Source organism: Pogoniulus pusillus, chromosome 18 (assembly GCF_015220805.1).
Source record: "Pogoniulus pusillus isolate bPogPus1 chromosome 18, bPogPus1.pri, whole genome shotgun sequence".
In the NCBI taxonomy this organism is placed as follows: domain Eukaryota; kingdom Metazoa; phylum Chordata; class Aves; order Piciformes; family Lybiidae; genus Pogoniulus; species Pogoniulus pusillus.
The window spans coordinates 9,486,754-9,513,700 of NC_087281.1; the positions used below are offsets into that span (position 1 = coordinate 9,486,754).

At 41.0% G+C, this 26,947-nt stretch overlaps 1 protein-coding gene across 1 annotated transcript in view; it reads left to right on the top strand.

The window, feature by feature from the left end:
• PPP1CB (protein phosphatase 1 catalytic subunit beta) overlaps positions 1-22,373 on the top strand; it is a 36,022-nt gene extending 13,649 nt beyond the window's left edge. The window contains exons 3-8 of the mRNA XM_064158355.1: positions 3,703-3,933; positions 4,240-4,344; positions 11,837-11,908; positions 15,135-15,286; positions 19,847-19,981; positions 20,635-22,373. Coding sequence (XP_064014425.1) covers positions 3,703-3,933; positions 4,240-4,344; positions 11,837-11,908; positions 15,135-15,286; positions 19,847-19,981; positions 20,635-20,739 — 800 coding nt within the window. The 3' untranslated portion in view covers positions 20,740-22,373. The remainder of the gene's footprint in view (positions 1-3,702; positions 3,934-4,239; positions 4,345-11,836; positions 11,909-15,134; positions 15,287-19,846; positions 19,982-20,634) is intronic.
• The last annotated feature ends 4,574 nt before the right edge of the window (positions 22,374-26,947 follow it).

Genomic DNA, 26,947 nt, shown 5'->3' on the forward strand with positions numbered 1-26,947 from the left:
TACCATGTAATAAATTCCTTGAGCTTTACAGCAAGTTTTAGCAAGCTTTATTTTTACTGTCAAATATGGATAAACTAAACTACCTGTGTTCTTCACCTCTCAAAGACTTTATTAGATTCTAGACTTCGTATGTTGCTGTTAATAGGTATGCAAGCTTGTAAAAAACAGTTACAAAAGTATTGTAAATAGTGATTTGTAATTGTCCTTCAAGTTACTAATGTCAAACGCAGCCTTAGAAAGCATGCAGTTTCTTAGGCTTTTTAAAGTGTCCTAGTATTGAAACTGAAGCAGTCTTTCAGTATAATTAATAATGCACTCAAAGATAAATTAACTTCTGAGTTTCTTTCTGACCAACCTAATTGTCCCGGGTTAGGATGGATCTCTCCCTCGGTAAACTCACTACAACACGGATTTTTGGAAAGTTGGGAAAAAATGAAATTTCTTATAGTTTAAATATGACACTATAAAGAAAATAAACTACTACAGAAATAGAATAACCTTAAGGAAGGTGGAGATGGGGTCAAGCGGTGGTGAAGCAGCAGCAGCCAAAACAGTGGTGGAGGAAGATAGCAGTGGGTGCAGCAGAAGCAGCAAGGGACAGGTACAAGCTGTGCTTCCAGACAAAGCTCTTGATGCTCCAATGAAATTAACTTATCCATTATCACCCTTTATGGCCTATCACTACGATGTTCACCTCTCCACTTAGAGCTTCCACTTCTAAGTTTCTCTGTTCCAATTTTTTTTTTTGTCTGAGCTAGAAATCTAGCTCAAATGGCTGCACTAATGTAGCAATGTTTCTTAAATTAGGAGAGGATATTACCAATTAAAAAATATAAACAAAACCACAAAAAACCCTACTAATGGTAAAATATTTTTTAAATTGCTAATTGCTTGGTACAGTGAGGAGGAAAAATGAGACCAGAAGGCGAAATCCAGCTTTACCACATTGTTCATGCTACACTGAAAAGACTACAGTAGCATCAATGCATTCAAAAACAAACCAACCAAAACTTGACCTGTTAGATTGTAGTTGAGTATAATTAGCCTCATTCAAAGTTAGTTTCTCTCTTATTTGAGGGAGTTGAATGGACTGTTAGCTGCAAAATAATAGGGTGGCAAATGCACAGAAGTAAAGCATTTGTTATTTTGAAATTGAATTCCAGACACAGGTATAGTAGCAGGAAGTGTCAGATGCATCTAAATTTAACATTAGAGCAATTGTCAAATATGTGTTTACATAAAAGTGAAAGGAAGATGATTGCTTTCATCAAAAGCAAAATACACAGCTGTACTGCTTTGAACTGCTTTTCAGTGTGTTCAGGCAATGCCTGAAGAGCCATTATAGGGTTGTCTTGTAATAAAATCAGTTCATAATAAACTTTAACATCTCAAATGTCTTTTTTAATGTAAGATGAAAGATATGCTTATGTAAATGTCCATTTTAAAATAGGTGTGCCTTTTGCTGTAAGGTTTTGTATCTCAAAGGCTTCAACTTGTGCCTGTATGAATCTGCATTTTAGAATGCTGAGTGCCTTTAATGGAATGGTGAATGCCTTTGGTCCCTTTATGAAATTTTCAATAAAATGTTCCTTTCTTTTAAGTGCTTTGGTCCCTCTGGCTCGTGTATAACTGAAAGTAGCTCTATACAATAAACAGAGTTACAATTTTTTTTGTGGTATATTTACTTGGTAGTCAGTTACGATGGTAGTGAAGTCTTAGAATCATAGAATCAACCAGGTTGGAAGAGACCTCCAAGATCATCCAGTCCAACCTAGCGCCCTGCCCAACCAACCAGACCATGGCACTAAGTGCCTCATCCAGGCTTTTCTTGAACAGCTCCAGGGATGGTGACTCCACCACCTCCCTGGGCAGCCCATTCCAATGCCAATCACTCTCTCTGGGAAGAACTTCCTCCTAACATCCAGCCTATACTTCCCCTGACACAACTTGAGACTGTGTCCCCTTGTTCTGTTGCTGGTTGCCTGGCAGAGGTAAGGAGAGGGTAAAAGCATTGACAGAAGCATTCTAGTGTCATGGTTCTTTGATGGAGATGGGCTCAAGGTAATGTTTAATTTGCTGAGACACAGAGGATTTCTTTCTGTTTGATTGGAGCTCACTTCCTCCTCCCCTGACCCTTCTGTGGGTAGCACAGCAAGTCTTGCACGTTGTTTGGAGTCTGGGTAGTATATTGGTAGTGTAGTTCTTGAGTACTAGCGATGACTTGGGGAGGAGTCTTTGTGTTGTCTTCTGGTCATGACCTGGAGATTGCCAAATATCAAGCAGAAGAGGAATTGCTTGTGAAACATAAGAGATAATGATTTTAGCCAGTGGAACTTCAGTTTGTGTTTGAATTGTGTAATGGATAGTGTTTCCCCTTGTTAGAAGAAAATTGGAAAGTGATTCCTCCCTGAGAAATAGCTACAGAAGAATACTGTCTAGGGAGTAGACTCTTTCTCATGGAAAGAGTGAAGTGGAATATATCTATGTACTCTTCTTAACCACTGTATTCTTTAAGAATTGAACTGGAGAGCATGCAGGTTTGAGGACCTCTAAGATGATGGAAATAGTTGCAGGGAGACATGTTATTTTTTTTTCCCTGTTGTGGTTTTGTTGATTGTGTTCTTTTATTGTGGGTTTTTTTTTTTTTTTTGTTCATTTGTTTTTTAAGGCCATAGTAGCTGCCACTTTACTGGAGTGTAACTGTGCTTTAAAAAGTTGGGATTATGTCACTGAAAAAGCAACAGTGAAAATGCATTTATGGAATGCTCAGTTTAAGGGACTGGGAGATACTAAATTTAAACAGCCTGCAGCTTGTTCTGGAGGCTTCCTGCATAGTTTTTTTTTGCATTGAGTCACTTCGGTAGTGAATTCTACACTCATCTGGAATACACAGCATGTGTTCTACAAGTTACTCTAGAGCAGCATTCTATCTTCTTTGACCTTACGGCTAGCTCACAGTTAGTTTTGGCTAGTCTGATACAATATGCTGTGGTGTTGTAATTGCTGCACAATTCCCTATTCCATGGGAAGCCTGCTCAATTTTAAAACTGCCAGTCTGATGAGTAACTTGGCAATTATTTGTCCTAAGATAATACCTACAGGATTGAGTATCTAGTGAGGGATACCAGTCTTAGAGTGTACTGTTTTTATATGAATAATTGCATCAAAGAAGGAATTATCTTAAGTGGCAAGGGATGGGAATCTCAGTGCAATGTTACAGGAGGACAAGCAGTTGACCATTGAATTAAATTCTTTCTGCCAGCACAACATTTGGTTTCTCTCCAGTCTATCCAGAGTCTTTACAGGTCTGTTTTATAGTAAATAATGTGGCTTAACTGTTTTTTTAATATATGGGCTTCCTAGCAGTGTAGCTGGTCAATTAGGGGGTTGCCTTTCTGACTTTGTTTTAGTTTAAACAAATTAGGATTTGGTTAGAAAGCTTGTGCTTAATTGAAGACTTCCATAGCTTTTGGGTTTCATATGGGCTCTACAAATACTTTGGGTTATTTACATTTACTGAGTGCTTCAGCTTGTAACGTTAATGCTGTTCTGACCGCTCTCGTGCATATTGCCAGTCCATTTTCAGAGGGCATATTAATTAATCATTTGATCAATTAATAAGACATGATTAGCTGACAGAAGTTCTTGATTTGTCTGCTGTTTGTTATTGCACTAATACTTGGTAAACATTTTCTTATTCAGGTGATATTCACGGTCAATATACAGACTTGCTTCGATTATTTGAATATGGAGGATTCCCACCAGAAGCTAATTATCTTTTCCTTGGAGATTATGTGGACAGAGGCAAACAGTCTCTGGAAACTATTTGCCTATTACTGGCATATAAAATCAAGTATCCAGAAAACTTCTTTCTCTTAAGAGGAAATCATGAGTGTGCTAGCATCAACCGGATCTATGGATTCTATGATGAATGTAAGCAAAACCTGTTTCTTTTGAAAGACTCTCACAGACTGCTACAGAGCTTTGGAGACACTTCCAGTAGTGCAAGGACTTCAGTATTCTGTGAACCTACTTTGAAACTTTACAAGAGTTAATTTCATAGCAAGGTTAAAGTCACTCTAGGGAGTTACTTGCTCTTCTCTTGTCCTTGAAATACCATTGTAGGAGGTTGAAACCTAAGTACATTGACAGAAATAAAGCCCTGTGAGGACAGTCTGCTAATATTTTCGATATTGCTAGTTGACTTAAGAAAACAATCTTCTCTTCCTAATCTTGTAGGCAAGCGAAGATTCAACATTAAGCTGTGGAAGACCTTCACAGACTGTTTTAACTGCCTGCCTATTGCAGCCATTGTGGATGAGAAGATATTCTGTTGTCACGGAGGTAAGCTGATGACTGCTTTTGTAGGCTGTATCTAAACTGATCTTTGAGTTAATGCTATACCAAATGGAGTGTGGATGTCCATACCTGGTATTTAGCTGCAAATCACAGAATTAACCAGGTTGGAAAGACATTGAGGATCGATGAGTTCAAAACCTTGTATTACCTGTAAAAGTTGCTGTAAGCCTTGTGCTTTTCTGTGTGTCTGGCAGCAGAAAGATGTCAACCTTACTTAATAGACATGGCCCTCTGCCTGAGGGGCAAGTGAATCTATAAGAATTTCCATCAGTATGTCCCTTTCTGAAGGATACCAAACGCTAGAATTTGCCACATGACTTGTTACCATTAGCATCAGTGCAGCCTTGGCCAGTATTTGTTTCCCCAGTAGTGAATTTAAAGGGTAGCATTCACAAGTAAGCCATACTCTACAGTCTTGCTCATGTTAGCTGCTTTCATAAAACATTGCTGGAAGGAACTTCTGAGGTCACGTGCTTATTAAGCCTACTGTGTGAAGTGAGACATTTAACATGACTCCATAAACCCTGTGCTCTTTAAAGAATTCTACATTCTATGAGTACCTGCCCCAGTGCTGATTTGTTACTACAGTAAAAATAGTGTTTGGTGCTGATGTAGCCAAGGCTTGTGTGAATACTGGAACTTGCCTGGGTGCTCTTCTGTGTAGAAGGAGACTCCCCATGCTTTTATAGGCAATGATGTTTACAGATTTTCAGGACCTTGCAGAGTCAAACAATTGACATCAATTTTAGATTACTTGTAGTAAGAACCATCCTGCCTTTCAGCAGTGGTTCTGCAGCTACGTCTATTAATGAGGACCTTGATGGCTTGCACAGTTATTCAGAGAGGCTGGTAGGTGTCACACCTGCACTGTTGATGAGATAATTAGATATTTGCAGAAGTGAGATCACTGTGAAAAGCTTTGATTGACAAACAGCTCCATTCGGAAATATAAGTAGCATGCACCCTAAATTCCTGGAAGGCTTTTTCAGGCTTGGAGGTTGTATAATGGCTCTCACACTGCTGTTGCTGGTTACAGGTATCTCTGCCAGAGTTCTGCCTGTATGAAATATGCTCTAAAAATCATCCTGCCTGCTCTTGTATTGAAGGCTTCTGTCTTCAGTGCCTGCTACTATAAGCTATCAGTCTTACAGCTAATGCACTCTGAGGTATTGTCATGTCTTTGTAAATACAGAATGAATGCAGTGATGGCTGATTCTGCCAATCTCCAGACAGCACTGCCATGTTAAGTTCTTGTTTTCTCACAGGCCATTTTCATCAGTGTGGTGTGGTGTCTTTTTTCATTTTTAAGCACTGGTGCCTGTCTTATGACCTAAATCTCATAATTTTAAGAATGAGATACCAAATTACATATTCACTGAGATAGCCAGTTTATCAGTAGCTAAAACCATGTAATAAATCTGTTCCCAAAAAAGCTGATGAAGGAATTACTTTGCTCTTATTGTATTTCTTTTAAATTTTGTATTTAGGAAAACTGTAGAGAATGAATGGTGACAACCTCTGTTTGATTGTCCTGATTTGAGTTAGAACAAAATCTGTTCAGTAATTTTGTACTTCAGCCTGTCATTCTTTGAGGCGTTTCCAGGGTTCCCCTAGGAAAACTACAAAGACCAAGTCCTGTCCAAGGGGATAGACTGGTCATCCCCAGACGATGCTTTTCCTCTGCATGGTTTTGTATCTCAGCTGTCAGAATTAAGTGTACTCCTGGACTGTACCAATTACAGGAGGCACTGTGGAACCTACTGCCTGACCAGTGTTGAAAGCACTAAACCGGTGGCGAGCTACGTCCACTGCTGATACCTCTGACCTTGCAGCCAAAGCAACAGGACTCTCTGATGATAACACCAGGTGTGGTGCATGACGTGGCACAAAAAGACATACAGCAATACAGAGCTCTTGTAGATACCAGACCTCATGTTACTTTGATTCTCCTGAGTTATGTAGGAGTGGAATCTATAACCACAGCAGGTAGTAATGGTGGGTCTCTTGAGTTGTCTGTGTTGCAGGCTTGAAATAAGCCTACCTATTACTGACTGCTTGATGGATGGAAGAGATGGAACCCGTCTGCGACAGAGGGATCTTCGCTTCTTCACACTTTGGTTGCTGAGAAGCCATATAAAAGCACAGCTCATCTATTGCCTCGGGCAAAAGAAGTCATTGAACCTGACTGCTTCTCCCAGAAGATGCACCTTGGGGTGGAAATACACATCACTTGGACTGGTCATCAACTGGTCCAGACTGCACCGGAGCTGAGTGGAATTCCAAGAGAATCTGCAGTGAGCAGTTTTGTGCATTTGTTGTTTAGTGGTAGGACACTCACCTATTATGTGGAAGGCCCAAGTTTGATTCACCGGTGTGGCTGGTGCACACTGCAAAGCAAACCAATCTCGCTTTGAGTGAGAATGGACAGGAACTGATTCACAATGTCCATTGTTTGATATTGATTGCTACTTTGCCACTTAGCATAATGCAGCTCTAGAGTTCCTCTTGTCTAATGCAGAACCCATTAAGAAAACTGGTTTTGTTCCATTCTTTGAATGATTTGTGCTAATGTTCTCAGTCATACCTATTGAGTAATGTAAAAAACCCATCACATATGGTGAAGTTCAGTGTATTCCACAGAATAATTTAACTGAAAGAGCTCAGAATATGTGCATAAGTTGTTTCGAGTCCTTTTCCAGATAACTGTGGCACTGAAGGCCATCTTATGAAGACCTCACCATACACAAATATGAGCCATATAAGCTCTGTGAAGTCCTGTTTCATCTCATCTGATGAGAAGAGCTGAACTGTAACCTGATTCTGAGTGGATGATGGTTCTGAAGAGTGCCAGGATAAAGAATGATTTGCCATCTGGACTTTGCTGCATGTCATCTAGAGACCCTCTCTTGTTCGATGATATGTTTGATGCAGGAATTATGGTATAGAATAACAGAGGTGGAATGTGGTGTTTTGAGGGGTTCCCAGAGTTACCCTGGGAAAACTACAAAGATCAAGACCTGTCTGAGGAGGCAGGCTGGTTGTCCCTGGATATTGTAATTCTGTTGTTCAATCCCTGTTGACACTTTATAAATGGGCAGCAAAATCAATTCGCTCTCTTTTCTCCCTTCCTTTTCAGCTCTTTGGAGGGGTCCTTATCTGGGTAACTGGAGGACTACCCTGTGGACTGCAGCCTTCAAGACTGCAACTGCATTTCAGCCTAATTGGGCCTAAATGGGAGACAGTGTCGGTGGTAGAAAACGAGCCCTGGGGTTTTGGTAGTTTTGCTTTGGCTGGGGGGAGGAGGATTTTGGGGGAATTCTCACGTATCTTATATCTGTATTAGGTGTCAAGGATTCACATATAGAATCATAGAATTGTTTAGGTTAGAAGGGACTTCAAAGATCATCCAGTTCCAACACCCCGCCATAGGCAGGGACACCTTCCACTAGAACAGGTCACTCAAGGCCTCATCCAACCTGGCCTTGAACACATCCAGCAAGGGAGCAGCCACAACCTCCCTCAGCAGCCTGTGCCAATGTCTCACCAACCTCACTATAAAGAACTTCTTCCTAACATCCAGTTTAAATCTCCCCTCTGCCAGTTTAAACCTATTACTTCTCATCCTGTCATTACAAGACCTTGTAAGTAGTCTCTCCCCAGCTTCCTGTAGGCCCCCTTCAGATACTGGAAGGCTACTACAAGATCTCCTCAAAGCTGTCTCTTTTTCAGGCTACAGAGCCCCAGCTCTTCTAGCCTGTCCTCATAGCAGAGGTGCTCCAGCCACCTGATCATCTTTGTGGCCCTCCCCTGGACTCGCTCCAACAATTCCATGTCTTTCTTGTGTTGCGGGCTCTAGAACTGCACACAGTACTCCAGGTGGGGTCTCAGCAGATTAAAGGGGCAGAATCCCCTCCCTTGCTCTGTTTGCAGTGCTTCTCTTGGTGCAGCCCAGCACACAGTTGGCTGTGCATGCACTGTATCTTTTCCTTTTAAACATAGCTTTTCTGTATTCCTCTCCAATTCAGCAAGATTGTTATTAGTTTACTGCCCTTTTTCCCTTTAAAAAGAATAAGTGAATTAATCTGTCGTACTCTTAAAAAATTTTAAAAGTACAGCCCAGCCCAATCTCTTCTGAGTGACTGCACTTTCAGAAGTTGGTGGCCTGTTCTTACAGACCACTGTTTGCTTCTAGAAGTGATAATATTTGGTGCTTATAGTTACTGTCAAGGACTGGTATGCAGAAAGGCTCTTTCTTATACATGCTCCCGTGGTGTCCAAGGTCACTGCTATGTCTTGTGTATTACGGTGAGGGTGCAGAGATAGGACAGATGAACCAAATCTGACCAACAAGGTATTCCACTCCCTCTATGCCATATTCAGTATAAAGCTTGAAGGATCACAAGGATTAAGGTCTTTTCTTCAGTGATTATCATGTGAGGAGGACTCTGTCCATTCTGCCTTTCATCTGAATCTGTATGCTTAAGTAGGTGGTAAAAGGTGAAGCTTTGCAGATAGATTGCTGCTTTCAATGCTGAAACTAAATGTGTATATGTACTTGAGAACTGAGTTAAAAGCAAGAAGCCTAGGGAGCTATTTCTTAAGAAAAAAAGATGTATTATGAATTTATTGTGGGAACTACACTAACCTCTGGTTTAGTCGGGTAGGAAAATTCCTATTTTGTGCATAGCATGCTGTAAGGATCCTCTTAGGAGATACAGTATTTAATTCTTTATTGAATGCTAATTGTCCCCTAAGCTTGTACAGGCCTCATCTGTAACTGAGGTGACTGTCACTGACAGCTGATCTGCAGCTGCAAAATAATGTTAAAAGATCAGTGAATGTGCTGTGTACGCCTAATAAATGAAAGTGGCCATTCAGCACATAAAACGTTTTGCCCTTTTTCTGCTCTTCTCCAGTCTTATCCAAACTGCCTTCCAGCTCCCTTGAAGTCATGGATTCTCAGCACCCTTTCATGATGTTACTGCTCTCAGAAACCCTGAAGCAGCGACACAAATGGTTCAGCTCTTCGGGAGGTTGAAGCTAGCATGTAGATGAGGTAGGTGCCTTTTTTACTATATTGCGCATTTTTGCATAGTTTATTTTAAAAACACTGTCCTCTGGGCTATAGAATAAAACTTTGCAAAACCGCATAACATAGTAAAATAAAAGGCACCTAACTTACCCCAATTGCCTATCTACTGTAGCTCAAAATCCTGAGTCAGCATTTTTCCCTAGACTTACCAGGGCATCTACTCTGAGTTTTGTGTCTTGCTATGTAAATCAAACCACTCTTTCCATCCCTGTCTCCAGATGTTTGTGCTGCTGAAAGGATCTTTCATTGTATTGTTTCCATCACCTCCTCCTTTCTTCCCTGTCTCTCCATGTGGCTCATAGAAGTTACATTTGTACCTTTTCTTGAGGCCATCATCGTGACTTCTGACTTTGCTCTTTATGCTGCTTCATTAAATCTTTAACAATAACCATTCCTGACCTCTCTGTTTAACTTTTTCTATTCTTCACAGTATTGTTCTCTTATCTATGACACCAGTCTCTAATCTTTAGAGACCTTATATAATTGTTTTTGAGTTTCCATATTGTAATGCATGTTGATAGAACACATTGGTCTTATGTTGTATTTAAGCTCTGAGACATGGGAGCTATATTAGTTTAGTAGAATATTGGATGTACATAGTATTCACATAGTATTCTTGAATTCTGTTTCTCTTGTGACATCAGTGACAGTGAAATTTGTGTTGACATCACCTTGGTAATGCTGCATGTTTTCCAAAAAGACACCTGATGAAGAAGGAAGTACACCATAAGATAACTTTTTTTCTGTGTTTGGCTGCCGCTCTGTGAGAAGACAGTTCCACTTTGTACTTTGCAGTTGTCTTTCAGTACACAGTAGGTTGCAGCAATCTCTGGAGAAGGCAGAAGCTTCACACAGAGCTTCCATTGCCTGTGTTTGCATTCTTATTTCCTTCATTTAATGCTGATCATGTACAAATGTTGTCTGTGGATCTGAATTTGACACATTTCTTTAGTGTGTAGGGGGAGTTGGAAAGATGTTTGGGAACAGAAGGCTTTTTGGGTGGTTACAGAGAAGTCCACAAATACACAGGCAGTGTTGTGGGTCTTTGCTATTTTACAGTTATGTAAAATAGCACCAAATTTAACAGCTATGAGGTTGATGCATGGTCTGTAAAAATAATATACATTATTTTAAAGAACTTCACATTTTGGGTGCAGCCTGAAATGTTAAAAACTGTGACCTCACAGAAGTTCACCAACCGGTTGCTCTTACTGAGATTTCTCCACCACTACCTTGGGGTGTGGTGCTGAGTAGACTCTACATACCTTTGTGCTAATATAATCTGCATTCAAGTAGATGAGTTTGAGAAAGGTGAAGTAGTAGGTTGGTGAAAGTTTAAAGGCTGATTATTTGCTTGAGTTTATATTGCTATTCCTGTATTGTTTTATGAGTGGAATTGACTAAATCTCCTTTGATGTGCCACGTAATGCAAGATTTCTGCTGTCTTTCACAACCTCAAAGTAATGTTGTGAAGGCAGCTTTAACAAGCTGATGAGGACAGAGGCTTTTATCATAAGACTGCTTCAACAAAAGTAATCTAAAATATTAATGCTTGACAAAAAGTTCTTTAGTTTTTTTTATACCAAATGCCTTGGAGTTGTTGCTTATAGTATGTTGGCACTGTGCAAATTCTTATGTTAAGATCTTAGAGCATCTAGTAGACTTTCTGTCCTGCCTGTATGTGCCTCTAATAGTGTGTATTTGAAATGTTCAAAGAGTGGCTTTCTAATTCCATACTTTGTCTGCAATTACATGTTAATATGGCAAAACTGTATAAAAAAGAGCTGTGTCTATAATAAATTATTTTATTGAGTAACCAAGGTACAATGATTCTACAAATAACCAAGCCACTGAGTTTAGTAGATGTAGACAACCACCTTTGTGCTCCTTATCTATTGCACTTGCATGATCTAGTATTTACAGTATCTAGTGAAGGCTGTTCAGCTGAAATTAAATGGTGAGTCTTGATTCCAGTCAAACGTTCAGGCTGTTTTGACTTGTCTTTTAAAGGGAGAGGAGATTTATCTTTAGCTTTATAAAGTCAAGTCATTGTAATGAATGTTGTCTGCACCCAATTTGTGTTAGATAATGGGAATGCTATCCTTCACTGGTTCTTGAGGTGTTTAGCAGAACTTACTTAACCTCAGAGTTATGTGCTAATTGGCTGAAAGGAATGTAGGAAATCAATTAAAACCTTTTGCTAATTTTACTTGCATAATTCTCTGTCTCTCTGTTCAAGAAATTGTCTTATAGCAAACTCTTCTGTTTGTATTACAGTGGAAACAATGGAAGCTGTATGAATTTGAACATCTAATTGTATGTTCTCTGGAATCCCTTTTAGAGGTAAAATACATTAATAAGTTACTTACTTTCTTCTACTTACAGGACTGTCTCCAGATCTCCAGTCAATGGAGCAGATCCGGAGAATTATGAGACCTACAGATGTTCCTGACACAGGTGAGTAATATGGAATTTACTGTAGATAGGTCTGATTTGGTGAAATGGATTTAATCAATTTCTGTACAGTGACTGAACACAATTTCTGTGTAGGGTGTGAGTCCTGTTTGTCATGGCTAAGTTGCTGTGTTCCACGCTATTACTGCTTGTTGTCATAGACTAGGATACCTATCCAAGTTTGGATACATTACCCACATAGTCTAGCCTTGGAAATCTAATGAAAGATAAAATGAAACTAAACAACTAGTTATTTTTCTTCTTTTTGCTACCGAAGAACCTGACTATTGAAATTTTGAGTATTAAAGTATTTGGGCCTCTCTGTACTTGGGGCCATGGCTCCTTCCTGTTAGTTTTCTGAAGTGTGGCTCCTACTTCACAATCCCTGAATTGGGATTCCAATTGCTTATATCTATGTACAGAAAGGGCTGCCAGTATTCTTTTGAATAGTTTAATCATCTTCCTCAGTATCCCATTTATCCCAAATTTTGTTACTAGTAAGTTAAAGACTGAGTGGTACAGCAGGATATTTCAAGTGTTGATTTCAGCAGTGGGCTGAAATAACTTTCAGATGAAATACATCTAAACCTATTTTGAAACAAAAAATTAGTTAAATGTTAGAGTAGAAGAATTCCTCAGTGCTGATGCATAGGAGAAATTCATAAACTAACCTAAATATATCATCTCTTAAAAACTGCAAGCTGGTATACATTGGTATACATACATTTGATGCTGAGGATTAGTAGACTGGTAAATGAGTGTTTCTGTACTATAAATTACTGCATTGTTCCTCCTCATATGCTACTTACTCAGTGCCTAACTACATAAATGTCAGTACAAAAAGTCAATCTTCCACATTTATTGGAGCTCTTAGGAAAAAGGTCTATTCAGCACACTAATACTACTGCTTGAGCCATCTCCACTTCAGGAATGCTTTTCTAAAATGTAGTTCTGGTTTCCATGGACACTCCACTGAAACTGTATATATTCTTAGTATCTCCTAAAAATAAGCATAGAGATTTTTATCTTTTTAAAGGCTTTTGATCTACAGAGTGGCTTGCAGTCTTAATTTTGCTTTCAGAAGCAGTAATCAAATGTTTACTGAAGGTTAAACTGAAATGTCCCATCAGATGTGTTTATATGGTACAGTGGTATAGAATGTCGTGGCCTTTTGGACGTACTTAAAACAACCTATATCACAGAGTGGAGGTAATATCTTATGGACAACGAAAAATAAACCAAAGTGGTCTCACTTCTGTGACAGGTACACAGTCCTTGATAACTGTCCCTTTGTGAAGGGATGCCACTTGGTGAATGTTTGTATTGATACAGAAATTTTTAGTAGATGATTGTGTGGCTTATGCTGGGAAGATTAGATTATAATGATAGTTTCTTGTAGCCTGATAAGAAAAGCTTTTTATCAACCTCAACTGTAGTTTATCTTGGTGTGGCATATTATTGGTGTTTGGAAGCTGCTCACTCAAATCTTAACTTTCTATTTCAACTTAAATCACTCACCTTTTCCTAATTGTTAGTAGTATTTGATTTTTGTTAGGCTGAGCTATAAATGATCTGTTTTGGTCAGCACCGCCAAGCATTTCCTTATTAGGAAACTAACCAACTCTTTCGTGTAGGCTTGAATGTGTTGTATCAGCAGTACTGTGGTTTGCTTCTGGCCAGGCTAAGCTGTTGCAGTGGTAGATGTTGTGTGTTAAAATGCAAGCCTGCTTGGGCAGAATAGTTTAGACAAACTCTTTGCAAGGTCCTGTTACAGCACTGCTGCATGTTAATGTGACAGGTTTGCCTACTGCTGTATGTAACTCTAAAGATTATTTGATTCTGGGGGAGAGAATAGAAGAGGAAATGATCCTGAAGAAGCTTAGATGAGCAGCTTCTGTCCCTTGTTAGCAATTCACAATAAGAAGACATGAGGGATTGTAGTGCAACTATTCTGTTTTGAAAAACACATTACTCAATATAGAACTAAATTTCAGTGACCTTTTTGTCATGTGGTGTTTGTATTCATTGTGTTTCTGCGTAGATAGTATATCTAAAATGCAATTGCACTTGCTCTGTTCTTTGTCTTTTAAAAACAAATGAAGTTACAGCTTCTCCTAGAGAGGCACTGTGACTGGTGCCAGAGATGTTTGTTTGCTGTAAATACAGAATGGTCTAGTTTCACAATAGATTTCAGACATAGTTTTGATTGGTTACAACTTGAAGGATCTGTTGTTAAAGAAATAGCATCTTTAGCATTTTGTTCAGCAAATAGCCAGACATAAATGTAAATCAAACTTCCGAGTGCCAGAGAAAGGAGCCTGCTGGCATCTTTGAGATTATGAAGTAATGGTCTTAAATATTTAATGCCAGAGTTAGTCATCGCAGTTAAAAATGTACATCTTCATGGAAAACCACGAAATACATTTTGAATGCTTTTTTGTTTCCATTGTATTGCAATTGAATTTGCCTGGTTCCTTCTCATATTAAAATGCTTTGAAAGTCCTATGTATAAAGGCATTGAAGTTCTAGAGAATTTTTTTTTAGTACCCAGTTTTAACTCCAGAGTTAGCTGACCTTTTGTTGGCAGCAGAGAAAAGATATTGACCAGTAGTAAAAAGCCAGTGAGGTTTTTTGTTCTAGTTTAGTTTCTAGACTGTTTGGTGTGAGGCTTTTTGAAAGAGCTACAGTAGTCCAAGCAAAGTGAAAGTGCTACCTGAAGCAGTATATCAGGATTTTGCCATGTTAAGTTTTTGTTCAGTCATGTGAGGTTATTCACTCGTGTTAAGAAAAGACTAAAAGCTGTTTCATGTTCATAGCTTCTAGTAGAAATTTGTTTGCTGTCTTTGACAAGCCTTGTATAGGAATTTAAAACTTACTGCAACTTTCAAACTAAGCTTTTGTGGTGAGACATGAAATTGATAGTTGCTTTTTAAAGTGTATTCATTGCAGTATTTTTAAACTCCTCAAATGTGCTCACTGTGAACATGTTGAAAACTACTGTTGAATACTGTTTCAAATAACTGGCTCTGTCAGTGCTGAGGTGGGGGGAAAAATCTCCAGACTTATGCAAACCATGTCTAACTTGCAGTTCAAGTGTTGCTCAATTTGTTGCTAAGACTTGTTTTTATTTTCTTTAGGAGAGGTGCTTTGGTAATTACAGTAAAACGATTTTACATTATAGAATAATACCTCCTAAGACTAGCATATTCACTTCTGTTGTCTTCCAAAGGCTTGCTGTGTGACCTGCTGTGGTCTGACCCAGACAAAGATGTGCAAGGTTGGGGTGAAAATGATCGTGGGGTCTCTTTCACTTTTGGGGCTGATGTGGTCAGTAAATTTCTGAATCGTCATGATCTGGATTTGATCTGTCGAGCTCACCAGGTATGAATTATGTTGCTGTTGCTTAAAATGCTTAAAACCTCTTTGTCTAGACTTCTGCCTCATTGGTGCTATTTAATGACAGGCTGCATTTGAAACTTCTAGAAGAAAAAGTTCTTCCTAATAAAGGGACTATAACTCCATGCCATTCCATTGTGTCATGTTGAACTGAATGTCTTATATCAGTAAAATAAGGCTAACACTAGAGTATCCCATTTGATCTTTCTTTCGTATTGTCTATTTATTGTTAGACTACATATGGACATTCAGAGGTAAAGTGTTGAGGTTTAAAGTGGCAGAGTGACTGGAATTTGAGATTTACACTGAAGATTTCAATAGTAGTCATTTCTCTGGCAGTTGTGGTTTGAACTATCTCAAGATCATTTTGAATGCTTCTAAGAAGTCTGTACATAAAAGCTCTCATTGCCTTCATTTTGGTTCAGCTAACTTTGGCATAAGTTGCTTGACTTACTGAAACATGCAGAAAGGAAATTTATATTTGGCATCATCACTCCAATTCTGTGTTTTGTTGGTAGGTTAGTTGGGTTGAGGAGGAATTGGTGTGGGTTTTTTCATCTTTCACTTAGAAGTTAATCAAGTGTCCTATCTAGATGGGCACAGGTTTCAATTTCCTGGATAATGTACAACTTTGATTATGTAGTCAAATTTGAAGCTCCCCCTTGCTGTGGAACAAAAGTGGACTTTTTATTCTGTGTCAGTCTTAGGTTTGTGTATGCTGTCAGGCCATTTAAATATTTCTCCTTGCAATTTTATTGCTAAAATATTATCATTAGTGAGTGTGTGGAATGGATATTAATATTTCTGAATTGCTGATCAAGATTGCTACCAACTTGCTCTATAAATGTAGTCAGTTCAGCCCATTATAAAAGAAGGATATGTTTTAGAGGGTCGTAATGATTGGACCAAGGTGAGCAGCTGCTGTACTAGTTTCACTAAATTACAATGTGATGCTTCTATTTTGGGGAAGAAAGAACGTCCTTAGCTGATGCATCGTACTACTTGTGCTGTTTTGAAGGTAAATTATGCTCTTAAAACACAGCAGAACCACTTTGTGTTTAGATAGAGCATCAAAATTACAGAAAAGCCTACACTTGAGGTTTGTACAATTAACACCAGTGCAAGTGAAGCTTCATGGCTACATATATACAAGGAAGGCTGTGCAGTACTCCTAATTAATAGATCAAACACCCAAAGTCTTAATAGAAGGCATAAAATGCTGGGAATCCTCAAACTGGCAGTGCATAATTGGACTTCCAAGCATGAAAATACAGAACAGTCAAACCAATCCTGGATCCTGGGGCAGGAGTTGGCAGGGCTCATTGATAGGGCTTTAAACTAGATTCAGAGGGGGAAGGGGTTAATAGTGTCCTGCTGGCTGGTGACACAGTGGGGCAGCTCACTGGAAGCGGAGGCATAGAGAGCTAATGAGGGCCCTCAACTTGCTGCCCTGAAGCAAGCCAGGGATGATGCATCAGGACAGTCTGAGGAAATCAAGGAGACTTGGCACAAGAGGAAGACAAGGCCAGCCCAGCTGAAGTGCCTCTATGCAAATGCACAGAGCTTGGGCAACAAACAGGATGAATTAAGGGCCACTGTGCTGCTGGGATGCCATGACATAGTGGCTATTACTGAAACTTGGTGGGATGATTCCCATGACTGGAATGTAGGGATAGATGGGTACAAGCTCTTTAGCAAGGATAGGCAGGGAAGGAGAGGAGGAGGCATTGCCCTCTGTCAGTGACCAGCCAGAATCAGTGGAGCTCCACCTGGGGAAGGATGCTGAGCTGATTGAGAATGTATGGGTTAAAATTAAAGGGAAGACAGGGGAGGGTGATGTTACTGTAGGGATCTGCTACAGGCCACCTGACCAGCAGAATCAAACAGATCAGGCCCTTCACAGGCAAACAGAAGTGGCTTCCAGGTCACAAACCCTGCTCCTCATGGGAGATTTCAACCACCCTGACATCTGCTGGAGGGACAACACAGCAAAGCATCAGCAATCCAGGATGTTCCTGGATTGTATTGATGACAACTTCCTCTTCCAAATAGTAGAGGAACCAACAAGAAAAGGTGCTATGCTGGACCTTGTTCTCACCACCAAGGAAGGGATGGTGACTGATGTGAGGCCCAGGGACAGCCTGGGTTGCAGTGACCATGATGCAGTTGAATTGAAGATCCTCAGGGCAACCAGGAGGAGGTATTCCAAGCTTACTGCCCTGGACTTCAGGCGTGCAGACTTCTATCACTTCAAGGATCTGCTGGCCATAGTATCATGGGATGAAGCGCTAGAGGGAAGAGGGGCCCAGGACAGCTGGTCAGTGTTCAAGGATCACCTCCTCTGTGCCCAGGAGCAAGGCATACCAACAAAGAGGAAAGCAGAGAAGAACGTTACAGGAGGCCTGCCTGGCTGAGCAAGGAGCTCCTGAACACACTGTCACACTAAAAGAAACTCTATAAGGAGTGGAAGAAAGGACAGCTGGAATGGGGGCAATATAAGGAAGCTGCCCCAGCAGCCAGAGATCTGGTTAAAGCCAAGGCAGAGTTTCAACTGAATCTAGCCAGGGAAGTCAAAGGGAACACCAAGAATTTCTATATTAATGGTAAAAAGAAGCCTAGGGAAGGTGTGGGCGCCCTCAGAAAGGAAACAGGCGAAATGGTCACAAGTGACATGCAAAAGGCTGAGGTTATCCATGACTTCTTTACCTCAGTCTTCGCTGCAAAGGCCTCCAGACACACTCCTGGAGCCATGGAGGATAATGGCAGGGGCTGGAAGGAAGAGCTGCCCATCCTAAGTGAAGAACCTGAAAGTGTTTGAGTGCATGGGACCCAGTGGGATACATCCATGTGTGCTGAGGGAACTGGCAAATGAGGTTGCTAAACCCCTCTCTATTATATTTCAAAAGTCCTGGCAGTCTGGGGCAGTCTCCACTGACTGGAAAAAGGGAAACAACTCCCATTTTCAAAAAGGGTAGGAAGGAGAAGCCAGGAAACTCCAGGCCAGTCAGCCTCACCTCTGTGCCCAGTAAGATCATGGAGCAGATCCTCCTGGAGGCCCTACTGAGACAGAAGAGGTGATTGGATACAATCAACATGGCTTCACCAAGGGCAAATCCTGCCTGACAAACCTGGTGGCCTTCTATGAACAGGTCACAACATTCACAGATGAGGGGCGAGCAACTGATGTCATTTACCTGGATCTGAGCAAGGCCTCTGACACTATCCTGCACCACATCCTGGTCTCCAAGGTGGTGAAACATGGGTCTGATGGGTGGACCACGAGTTGGATAAAGAACTGGTTTGATGGCTGCACCCAAAGAGTGGCTGTCAATGCATCCATGTCCAATTGGAGGCCAGTAACAAGCAGAGTCCCTCAGGGATCAGTCCTGGGACCAGTCTTGTTCAGCATCTTTGTGGGTGACATGGCCAGTGACACTGAGTGCACCCTCAGCAGGTTTGCTGCTGACATCAAGCTGTGTGGGGCAGCAGACACACTGGAGGGAAGGGATGCCAACCAGAGAGACCTGGACAGGCTGGAAAGGTGGGCACAAGTCAACCTCATGAGCTTCAACAAGACCAAGTGCAAGGTCCTGCATCTGGGTCAAAGCAATCCCAAGCACCAGTATAGGCTGGGCAGTGACTGGCTTGAGAGCAGACCTGAGGAGAGGGACATGGGGTTGCTGGTGGACAAGAAACTCAGTACAAGCTGTTAGTGTGCTTTTGCAGCCCAGAAAGCCAACCAGATCCTGGGCTGCAGCAAGAGAAGTGTGGCCAGCAGGGCAAGGGAAGTGATCCTCCCCCTCTACTCCATACTGGTGAGAGCCCCCTTGAGTACTGCATCCAGTTCTGGAGCCCCTATTACAAGAGGAATATGGATGTGCTGGAAGGTGTCCAGAGTAGGCCTACAAGGATGATGAGAGGAGTGGAGCTCTTCTATGAGGAGAGGCTGAGGGAGTTGAGGCTGCTCAGTCTGGAGAAGAGAAGGCTCCCAGGTGACCTTCTTATGGCCTTCCAGCATCTTGAGGGGACCTACAAAAAAGCTGGGAAGGGACTTTTTAAGATATTAGGGATTGACAAGACTAGAGGGAATGGAGCAAAGCTGGAGATGGGTAGGCTCAGACTGGATGTGAGGAAGAAGTTCTTCAGCATGAGAGCAGCGAGACCCTGGAATGAGTTGCCCAGGGAGGTGGTGGAAGCTCCATCTCGAGGTGTTTAAGGCCAGACTGGATGAGGCTCTGGCCAGCCTGATTTAGGGAGTGTTCCTGCCCATGGCAGGGGGGTTGGAACTAGATTTTCCTTGTGGTCCCTTCCAACCCTGACTGATTCTGTTCTATGATTCAATGCACATTTAACATTGGAAGTGTCAGACAGGTCATTCTTGCCACAATAAAATGAAATGACTGAACCAATCATGTCTGAAAGCCAAGACATAAAATGTTTTTGAGTTCTCTTTGTGTCTAATACAAGTCCTGTTTGCCTCAAGAGTGGCTCTTGAAAATTCACCTTTGTTTTTGTGAGCTGTATTGATTTGTCTGGTGTTGGCAGGTGGTTGAAGATGGATACGAATTCTTCGCTAAACGACAGTTGGTCACTCTGTTCTCAGCTCCGAATTACTGTGGTGAATTTGACAATGCAGGGGGCATGATGAGTGTGGATGAAACTCTAATGTGTTCCTTTCAGGTATGATGCGTTTTACATTTGTGTTACCTTATGTATAGAGTTACATGAACCAAGCTTGTCTGCTTGATGATGTGCTTATGGTTACTCCAAGGTAATATAGTACAGCTAATATATAGTGAGTAGTAGCTAGTAATATACTAGGTTAATACAGCTGAGCTACAGAAAGAACAGCACAGCAAGCTGGTGTTTGTGGACAATTAGAATTGCAAACCAGCTGTTCTCCTGAGAACTGTGTGGGACTTGCTGTTTTCCAAACTGCTGCATATTAAGTTACTCCCTCTATTCAGATGCTCATATCAGAGTTTAATTGGATGATTCCTTGTAGTCATACCTACTGATCAGAGTATGCAATTATGCAGGATAATGACTATTGGGACCCTTTTAGTGTGGTTACTCTGATCAGATTTTAATCCCTTCTCCTTCCTGGACGTCTTTTCAGCCCCTTTTCTTTCTACTTCCCACCCCACTGTAGTGGTAGAACTAGAAATATTTAGGAATAGTATTACTGATATATGTAAGATTTAAAAATGACATAGGATTGTGATCTGAGTTGTACCCCACTTCACCCATCTTTTCTGTTGAATGATCACATTAAGAGTGCTTGAAATGTTCTTATGTTACTGACTCAAAAGGACTTCTTTATTTTCTCTAAGATATTGAAACCATCTGAAAAGAAAGCCAAGTACCAGTATGGTGGACTGAATTCTGGGCGTCCAGTCACTCCACCTCGCACAGCTAATCCACCAAAGAAGAGGTGAAGAAAGGAATAATGTAGAAACACCACCAGATATGTCAAGGACAAAACTCCATATTACAGTATATAATAAGTGTGCACTGTAAAACCATCCAGCCATTTGACACCCTTTATGATGTCACACGTTTAACTTAAAGAGACGGGTAAAGGATCTTTATTAATTCTTTTCTAGTAGGAAGATGTGCGACACTGTATTGTAACAAGTATAGCTCCAAGCTCTAATAGCCAACGTAGAGTAAAAACAGAATTAGCAAAAAACTATTGCAACTACATACTCATATTTACCATGGTTTTTAAAATTGACCAACATCCCAGTTCAAACTTGATGTAATAGTTAAAACAGATGAGAGCATGATGTTCCATTTGTGTAATGTGGTCTTATTGTTGCTTGATTGCTTTTACTTTGGTTATTTTGTAGCTAGAATGATGCGACTGTGGTATGTAGTCTTATTTCTGGCTCTCTTTGAAATTGAAATGAGAAAGGAGCTTTTTAGAACAGCCCTTAATCCTTATCCTCCCTGTCGTTCACAATAATGCCGCCCAAATGTGTGCCCCATTATAACGCAAAGTTTGTAGCAGGGTAGTGAATAAAAGGTAAACTAAGTCCAAAATGCCCAGACTGGACAGCTTGACAGCCAACATAAATTGAGACAGAAAAGTCTGTCTTGACTTTTTAACTTAAACTGTCCCCACGTGGAATTTGTGCACTACACTCTTTTAAATTATTAACATTACACTGTGCTCTGGCACTTAATTTAGGACAAAAATGATACTGCCTATTAGTTGGTAACTTGATTATGTGGTACCTTGGCTTTAGTTTTTATTAGCATGAAACACCTTTGGCATGCTTAGCTTCCAGGTAACTCCCTACCTGCATCAAAATTCATCTTACATAGTTCCACAGGACATGAAGATCCTTATTTGCTAAGCCTTTGAAAGCTGACCACCTTTTTCATAAGAAGATGTGTTTAAATTGGTGTTCATCAATGGACAGTGGGCTAGCTGATAAGTGGAAAGCTGCAAGTGCTATAGGAATGTCCAACATGATTTATAAGGCTTATGTCACTTAAGATTTTATCCTTTGGATTTTCATGATCAAATTTCATATACTATTGTATAAACTTCTGCTTTGTAGTGTACTATAGTAGCAATAACTTCTGTACATGATCAAGAGTTATGCAGTGCTTCTTTTCAGTTCTCTCCTTTCTTAAAAGAGTCAACATTGGCAAATGGCAGGATACAGAGAAGATACAAAACTTACAGTAGGATAAAAGGCACAGATTTGTGATGCTTTAGGATTCAATACTTGGTATAACTACAAAAGCTTTTATTGAATTTTGTCAACTTTGTAAGGGTTTTGGGGGGAAAGCTTCAGATTTGTACCATTCTAAATGTGCATCAGTAGATGTAAAACTCTTGACTTCAGTATTGTCTTTGAAAATGTTAAATTGAAGATTCTGGTAACTTAGGTTTTATGAACTGGCACATTATATAACGCAAGAGGTATATTGATTTCTGACACAGTGAGCAAGCTCTTTTAAAATGGATTTAAGTCTCTTTTCTAATTCCATTTTGGTTTAAGTACATATTTTAAATGTAGGTTTTTTCATTTAGTAAAAGTTGTCTAATTCATTTAAATGAAGTGTGACTGGTTTATTTTAACATACCTTACCCTTACTCCCTTTGTTCCTTTTAAAAACAAACAGCAAAACCCAAACAACTTAGAGTGTATGTAAATATGTTTCTGATTTATGTTGGATTGGGATGTGAACAGTGGTTTGATTTACCTCACCTCAAAGTGAGCATCAGAGTTTCAAAATACAGAATGAAATGTAGACTTCTTCTGATGTTGCTCAAAGACATTTGTTCTTTAATGTCAGTGGTGAGAGCTGTGGGAGAGTAGCTTGAGTTTGTGACAAGGTAATTAACTAAATCTATTCTGTAACTTCCTGCTGTACGTCATTGCTCACTTGGTTTAAATTCTGACAAGGCTGGATTTTACCAAGTGTCAGCCTTTATTATAGTAATCACCATGTCACCAAACATCTAGCTTGATTCACTTCTGTGTTTTTCCCTAGTTTCCATAACAATCTCTTCTGTATCATGAAATGTTTGAGTGTAAAGCTGTATGTTATGGGAGTACCTAACATGCTTCTTGTATTACAGATGCTATGTCTAAAGGAAAATAAAGTCTTCAGGCCGCCTTATGTGCACTAAAGAAATAGGAAATTCTTAGTTTATTTTGTGGTACTAGGAAGCTGTATCTGATAGTGGTTTTCTGAAGAATTGCTGGGCTGCTGAAGTATTGCTTTAGTGACTGCTGAAGAATTGCAGTGATCACTCGCAAAAAAAATGAGTGTTGTTTTGACTTCTGCAGAGCTGGGACGTCTGCTAACATCTCTCCTCATCCTATATTGCAGGAAAAATGCATTCTTCAATAACCTTCTCTATAGACACGACTGATATTCCATACTAAAAGCAAGTCAGGACCATCAGCTACATGACAATTTCCCATACTGTTTCAGCTTGTGTTGACAATGTTAATGCAGATCTTTAGCATTTATTGCACATTCTGGACGAGGCAGAGTAAAAGAACCTGATTATACTAATTACATACTCAGAAAATTAACTCTTCCATGGAAATTGCTAGTGGCCTAATTGCTAGTAAGATCTTTTTTTTTCCATCCAAATAATCTCATTTGTACAAGCCTGAAGTGCTGCTGCATAGCACAGTGTCACTGTGCTGGGAAGTAACAGGAGCATTTTCAAACAAGCTGATAAGAGGCTTAGAAAATATTACACCACCTGAATCATAGAATCAGCCAGGTTAGAAGAGACCTCCAAGATCATCCAGTCCAACCTAGCACCCAGCCCTTTCCAATCAAATAGACCATGGCACTAAGTGCCTTATCCAAGCTTTTCTTAAACACTTCCAGGGATGGCAACTCCACCACATCCCTGGGCAGCCCATTGCAATGGCAAATCTCCCTCTGGCAAGAACTTCCTCCTAACATCCAGCCTCTACCTCCCATGGCACAACTCGAGACTGTGTCCCCTTGTTCTGGTTGCCTGGGAGAAGAGACCAACCCCCACCTTGCTACAACCTCCCTTCAGGTAGTTGTAGACAGCAGTGAGGTGCCCCATGAGCCTCCTCTTCTCCAGGCTAAACACCCCCAGCTCCCTCAGCCTCTCCTCATAGGGTTTGTGTTCCAGGCCCCTCACCAGCCTTGCTGCCCTTCTCTGGACACCTTCCAGCACCTCAACATCTCTCTTGAATTGAGGAGCCCAGAACTGGACACAGCACTCAAGGTATGGCCTGACCAGTGCTGAGCACAGGGGCAGAATAACCTCCCTTGTCCTACTGGCCACACTGTTCCTGATCCAGGCCAGGATGTTATTTGCTTTCCTGGCCACATGGCCACACTGTAGGCTCATGTCCGGCCTGCTGTCTAGCAGTACCCCTAGATCCCTTTCTGCCTGTCTGCTCTCCAACCACTCTGCCCTCAGCCTGTAGTGCTGCTTGGGGTTGTTGTGGCCAACCTGCCCATGGCCTTGTTAAATCTCCTCCCACTGGCCTCTGCCCACCCATCCAGCCTGTTACGGTCCCTCCGCAGGGCTCTCCTACCCTCCAACAGATCAACACCTGCTTCTAGCTTGGTGTCATTTGCAAACTTACTGATGCTGGACTCAGTCGCCAGTCCAGTTCATCAGTAGAGATTTTTGAACAGGACTGGGCCCAGCACTGATCCTTGGGGAACACCACTAGTGACAGCTGCCAACTGGATGTGGCACCATTCACCACCACTCTCTGGGCCCAGCCCTCCAGCCAGTTCTTGACCCATATCAGAGTCAATCTGTCCAAGCTACAAGCTGCCAACTTGGCCAGGAGGTGGTTGTGGCAGAAGATGTCAAAAGCTTTGCTGAAGTCCATTCACAGCCTGCCCCACATTCACCAGGCAGGTAACCTGAAAATAAAAGGAGATCAGGTTGGTCAGGCAGGACCTGCCCTTCCTAAACCTGTGCTTCCTGGGCCTGATCCTTTGGCCATCCTGTAGGTGCTTTGCAATGGCACTCAGGATGACCTGTTCCATTACCTTGCCTGGCACTGATGTCAGGCTGAAGTCTATAAGTTCTTGGTTCCTCCTTCTGACTATTCTTGTGGATGGGCGTCACATTGGCAGCTTCCAGTCTCCAAGGACCTCTCCAGTGAGCCAGGACTGCTGATAAATGATGGAGAGTGGCTTGGCCAGCTCAGCTGCCAGCTCTGTCAGCACCCTAGGATGGATCCCATCTGGTCCCATGGACTTGTGAGGATCTAAGTGCCTCAACAGGTCCCTGCTTCCTCCTGGTTTACAGGGGGACTATTCTGGTCCCTGACTCCCATCTGCCAGCTCAGGAGGCCAGTAGTTCTGGAAACAACCTGTCCCACTATTGGAGATTGAGACAAATAAGGTGTTAAGTACTTCTGCCTTTTCCTCATGTTGTTACTTTATTCCCCCCTCCAACTGATAAGGAGATATTCTTGAATGTTTTTTCCTCCCCTCCTTTTATTTGATAGTATTATCCATTCCTGATTTCATAGTAGAGTACAAATTGGCACACAACCTCTTGCCTGTCAGCCAAAAGAACAAGGTATTTGTGATTCCCTAATGCTAGAGAAATACCTGCTTTGATTTAAAATAGTCCTGCAAGGTGTGCTACTTTGGTGTCTTGTGTTGATCGAGATGAGACTGTTATTCTGCATCACTTTTATTACCATGTTCTTCGTAGTGCTCAGTGTTTTCCATATGTGGAATATTCAGAATTGTTTGCTGCTTTAGAGGAGAAAAAGTAGTGTTTAATGTAGTTGTGGTTGTTGTACTGCTGTAATACCTTGAATGCTATTTCTCTTTAGATGGAGTGTGTTACTGACCTGATGCCTTTCCAGGATGTGCTGTAGAAGTAGACTCACTTAAAACGCTGCAACAAGTCTTACACTAGTGGATTGTATTCAGTTTGCTACATCTGGACAGACAGAAGTACTTGTGGCCACTGAAGCTGGTGATTTTGCTTCTGACCTCTTATGATTAACTGCAAGTGCACTGCTGGTAGGTGTCACCAAGCAGTTTGCATTTGTGCTGTATTCTGAGAGGGGAGCTAACAGGTATGTATGATACGGCTTGTAGCATCCCAGTGCAGTGCATTGTGTATACTTATTTGCTTGGGAAACTGACAGAAATTCTTCAGCTCTGTAGTTGCTTTCATTGTTAATAGGCTACATCCCTGGTTTAAGGTCATTTGAATATAGAGATCGTTCAGCATTTTCTGGCAGAAGGTTATTCAAGTAGGAATTGACAGTATGTCAGTTTTATGTGAAGAAATGTGGCTGTCTATTGGGTTATCTTTTAAGTCAAGTCCGAGAGGATATCACTAACGTACTGTAGAAGCTGTTATATTAAAGTAGTGTAGATGGATGTAGTTAGTTTGGGGTCTGCAGAGACTGTTTTTTGTTCTGATGTAGTTGAAATGGAGAAGACAGTGCTGCTGTTGAATGTAGTTGAAGTGAAGGTGACCTGAGAGGAATTCTGTTTTGGGTAGCTGGCATTTTCAGACTATGTGGAGGACAAACAGAAATACCCCATTCCTGGCCTTTGGTGTAAAGCTCAAAGGTTAACAGAAAAGGATACCTGCTTTGTAGAGGCTTACATAGTTCTAAGAACCTAGCCTTTAATGGGGTGTTTAATTGCTGCCTGGCAAACTCAACATTGTATCCATGGCTGGTGTTTCTGGTACTTTCCTTGCTATCATGTGTGCTGGAGGTTAAGATGCTTTAGTAGAAACCTGACAGGTAACATTACAGCTTAGCAGACTTCTGAACTTGAGTTGTAACTTGATTCGTGGTTGGCATTTGTCTGCTTTGTAACATCTATGAGGATAAATATGAGTATTTGCCTTCAAATGGGCTGGTGAAAAAGCAAAGCCAAGAGAGTGTGTCCTTGTGCTGGAGCAGAGATGAACACAGCACAGTCTGTCTCTGAGTCCATGTGGGCTGATAATATGCTTTAAAGACTAGTGTGGGGTTTTCAATATAAAACAGAGTTAAGATGAGATTCATGCACATAGTCATTCTTGTCAATAAAAAGGAACTTAGCGAATCAATAACAGGCTTGGGAGGCTCAGGCCTAGATACTTTTTCTCTACCATCATCTGTTTGCTTCTGCTAGTTAGCAGTA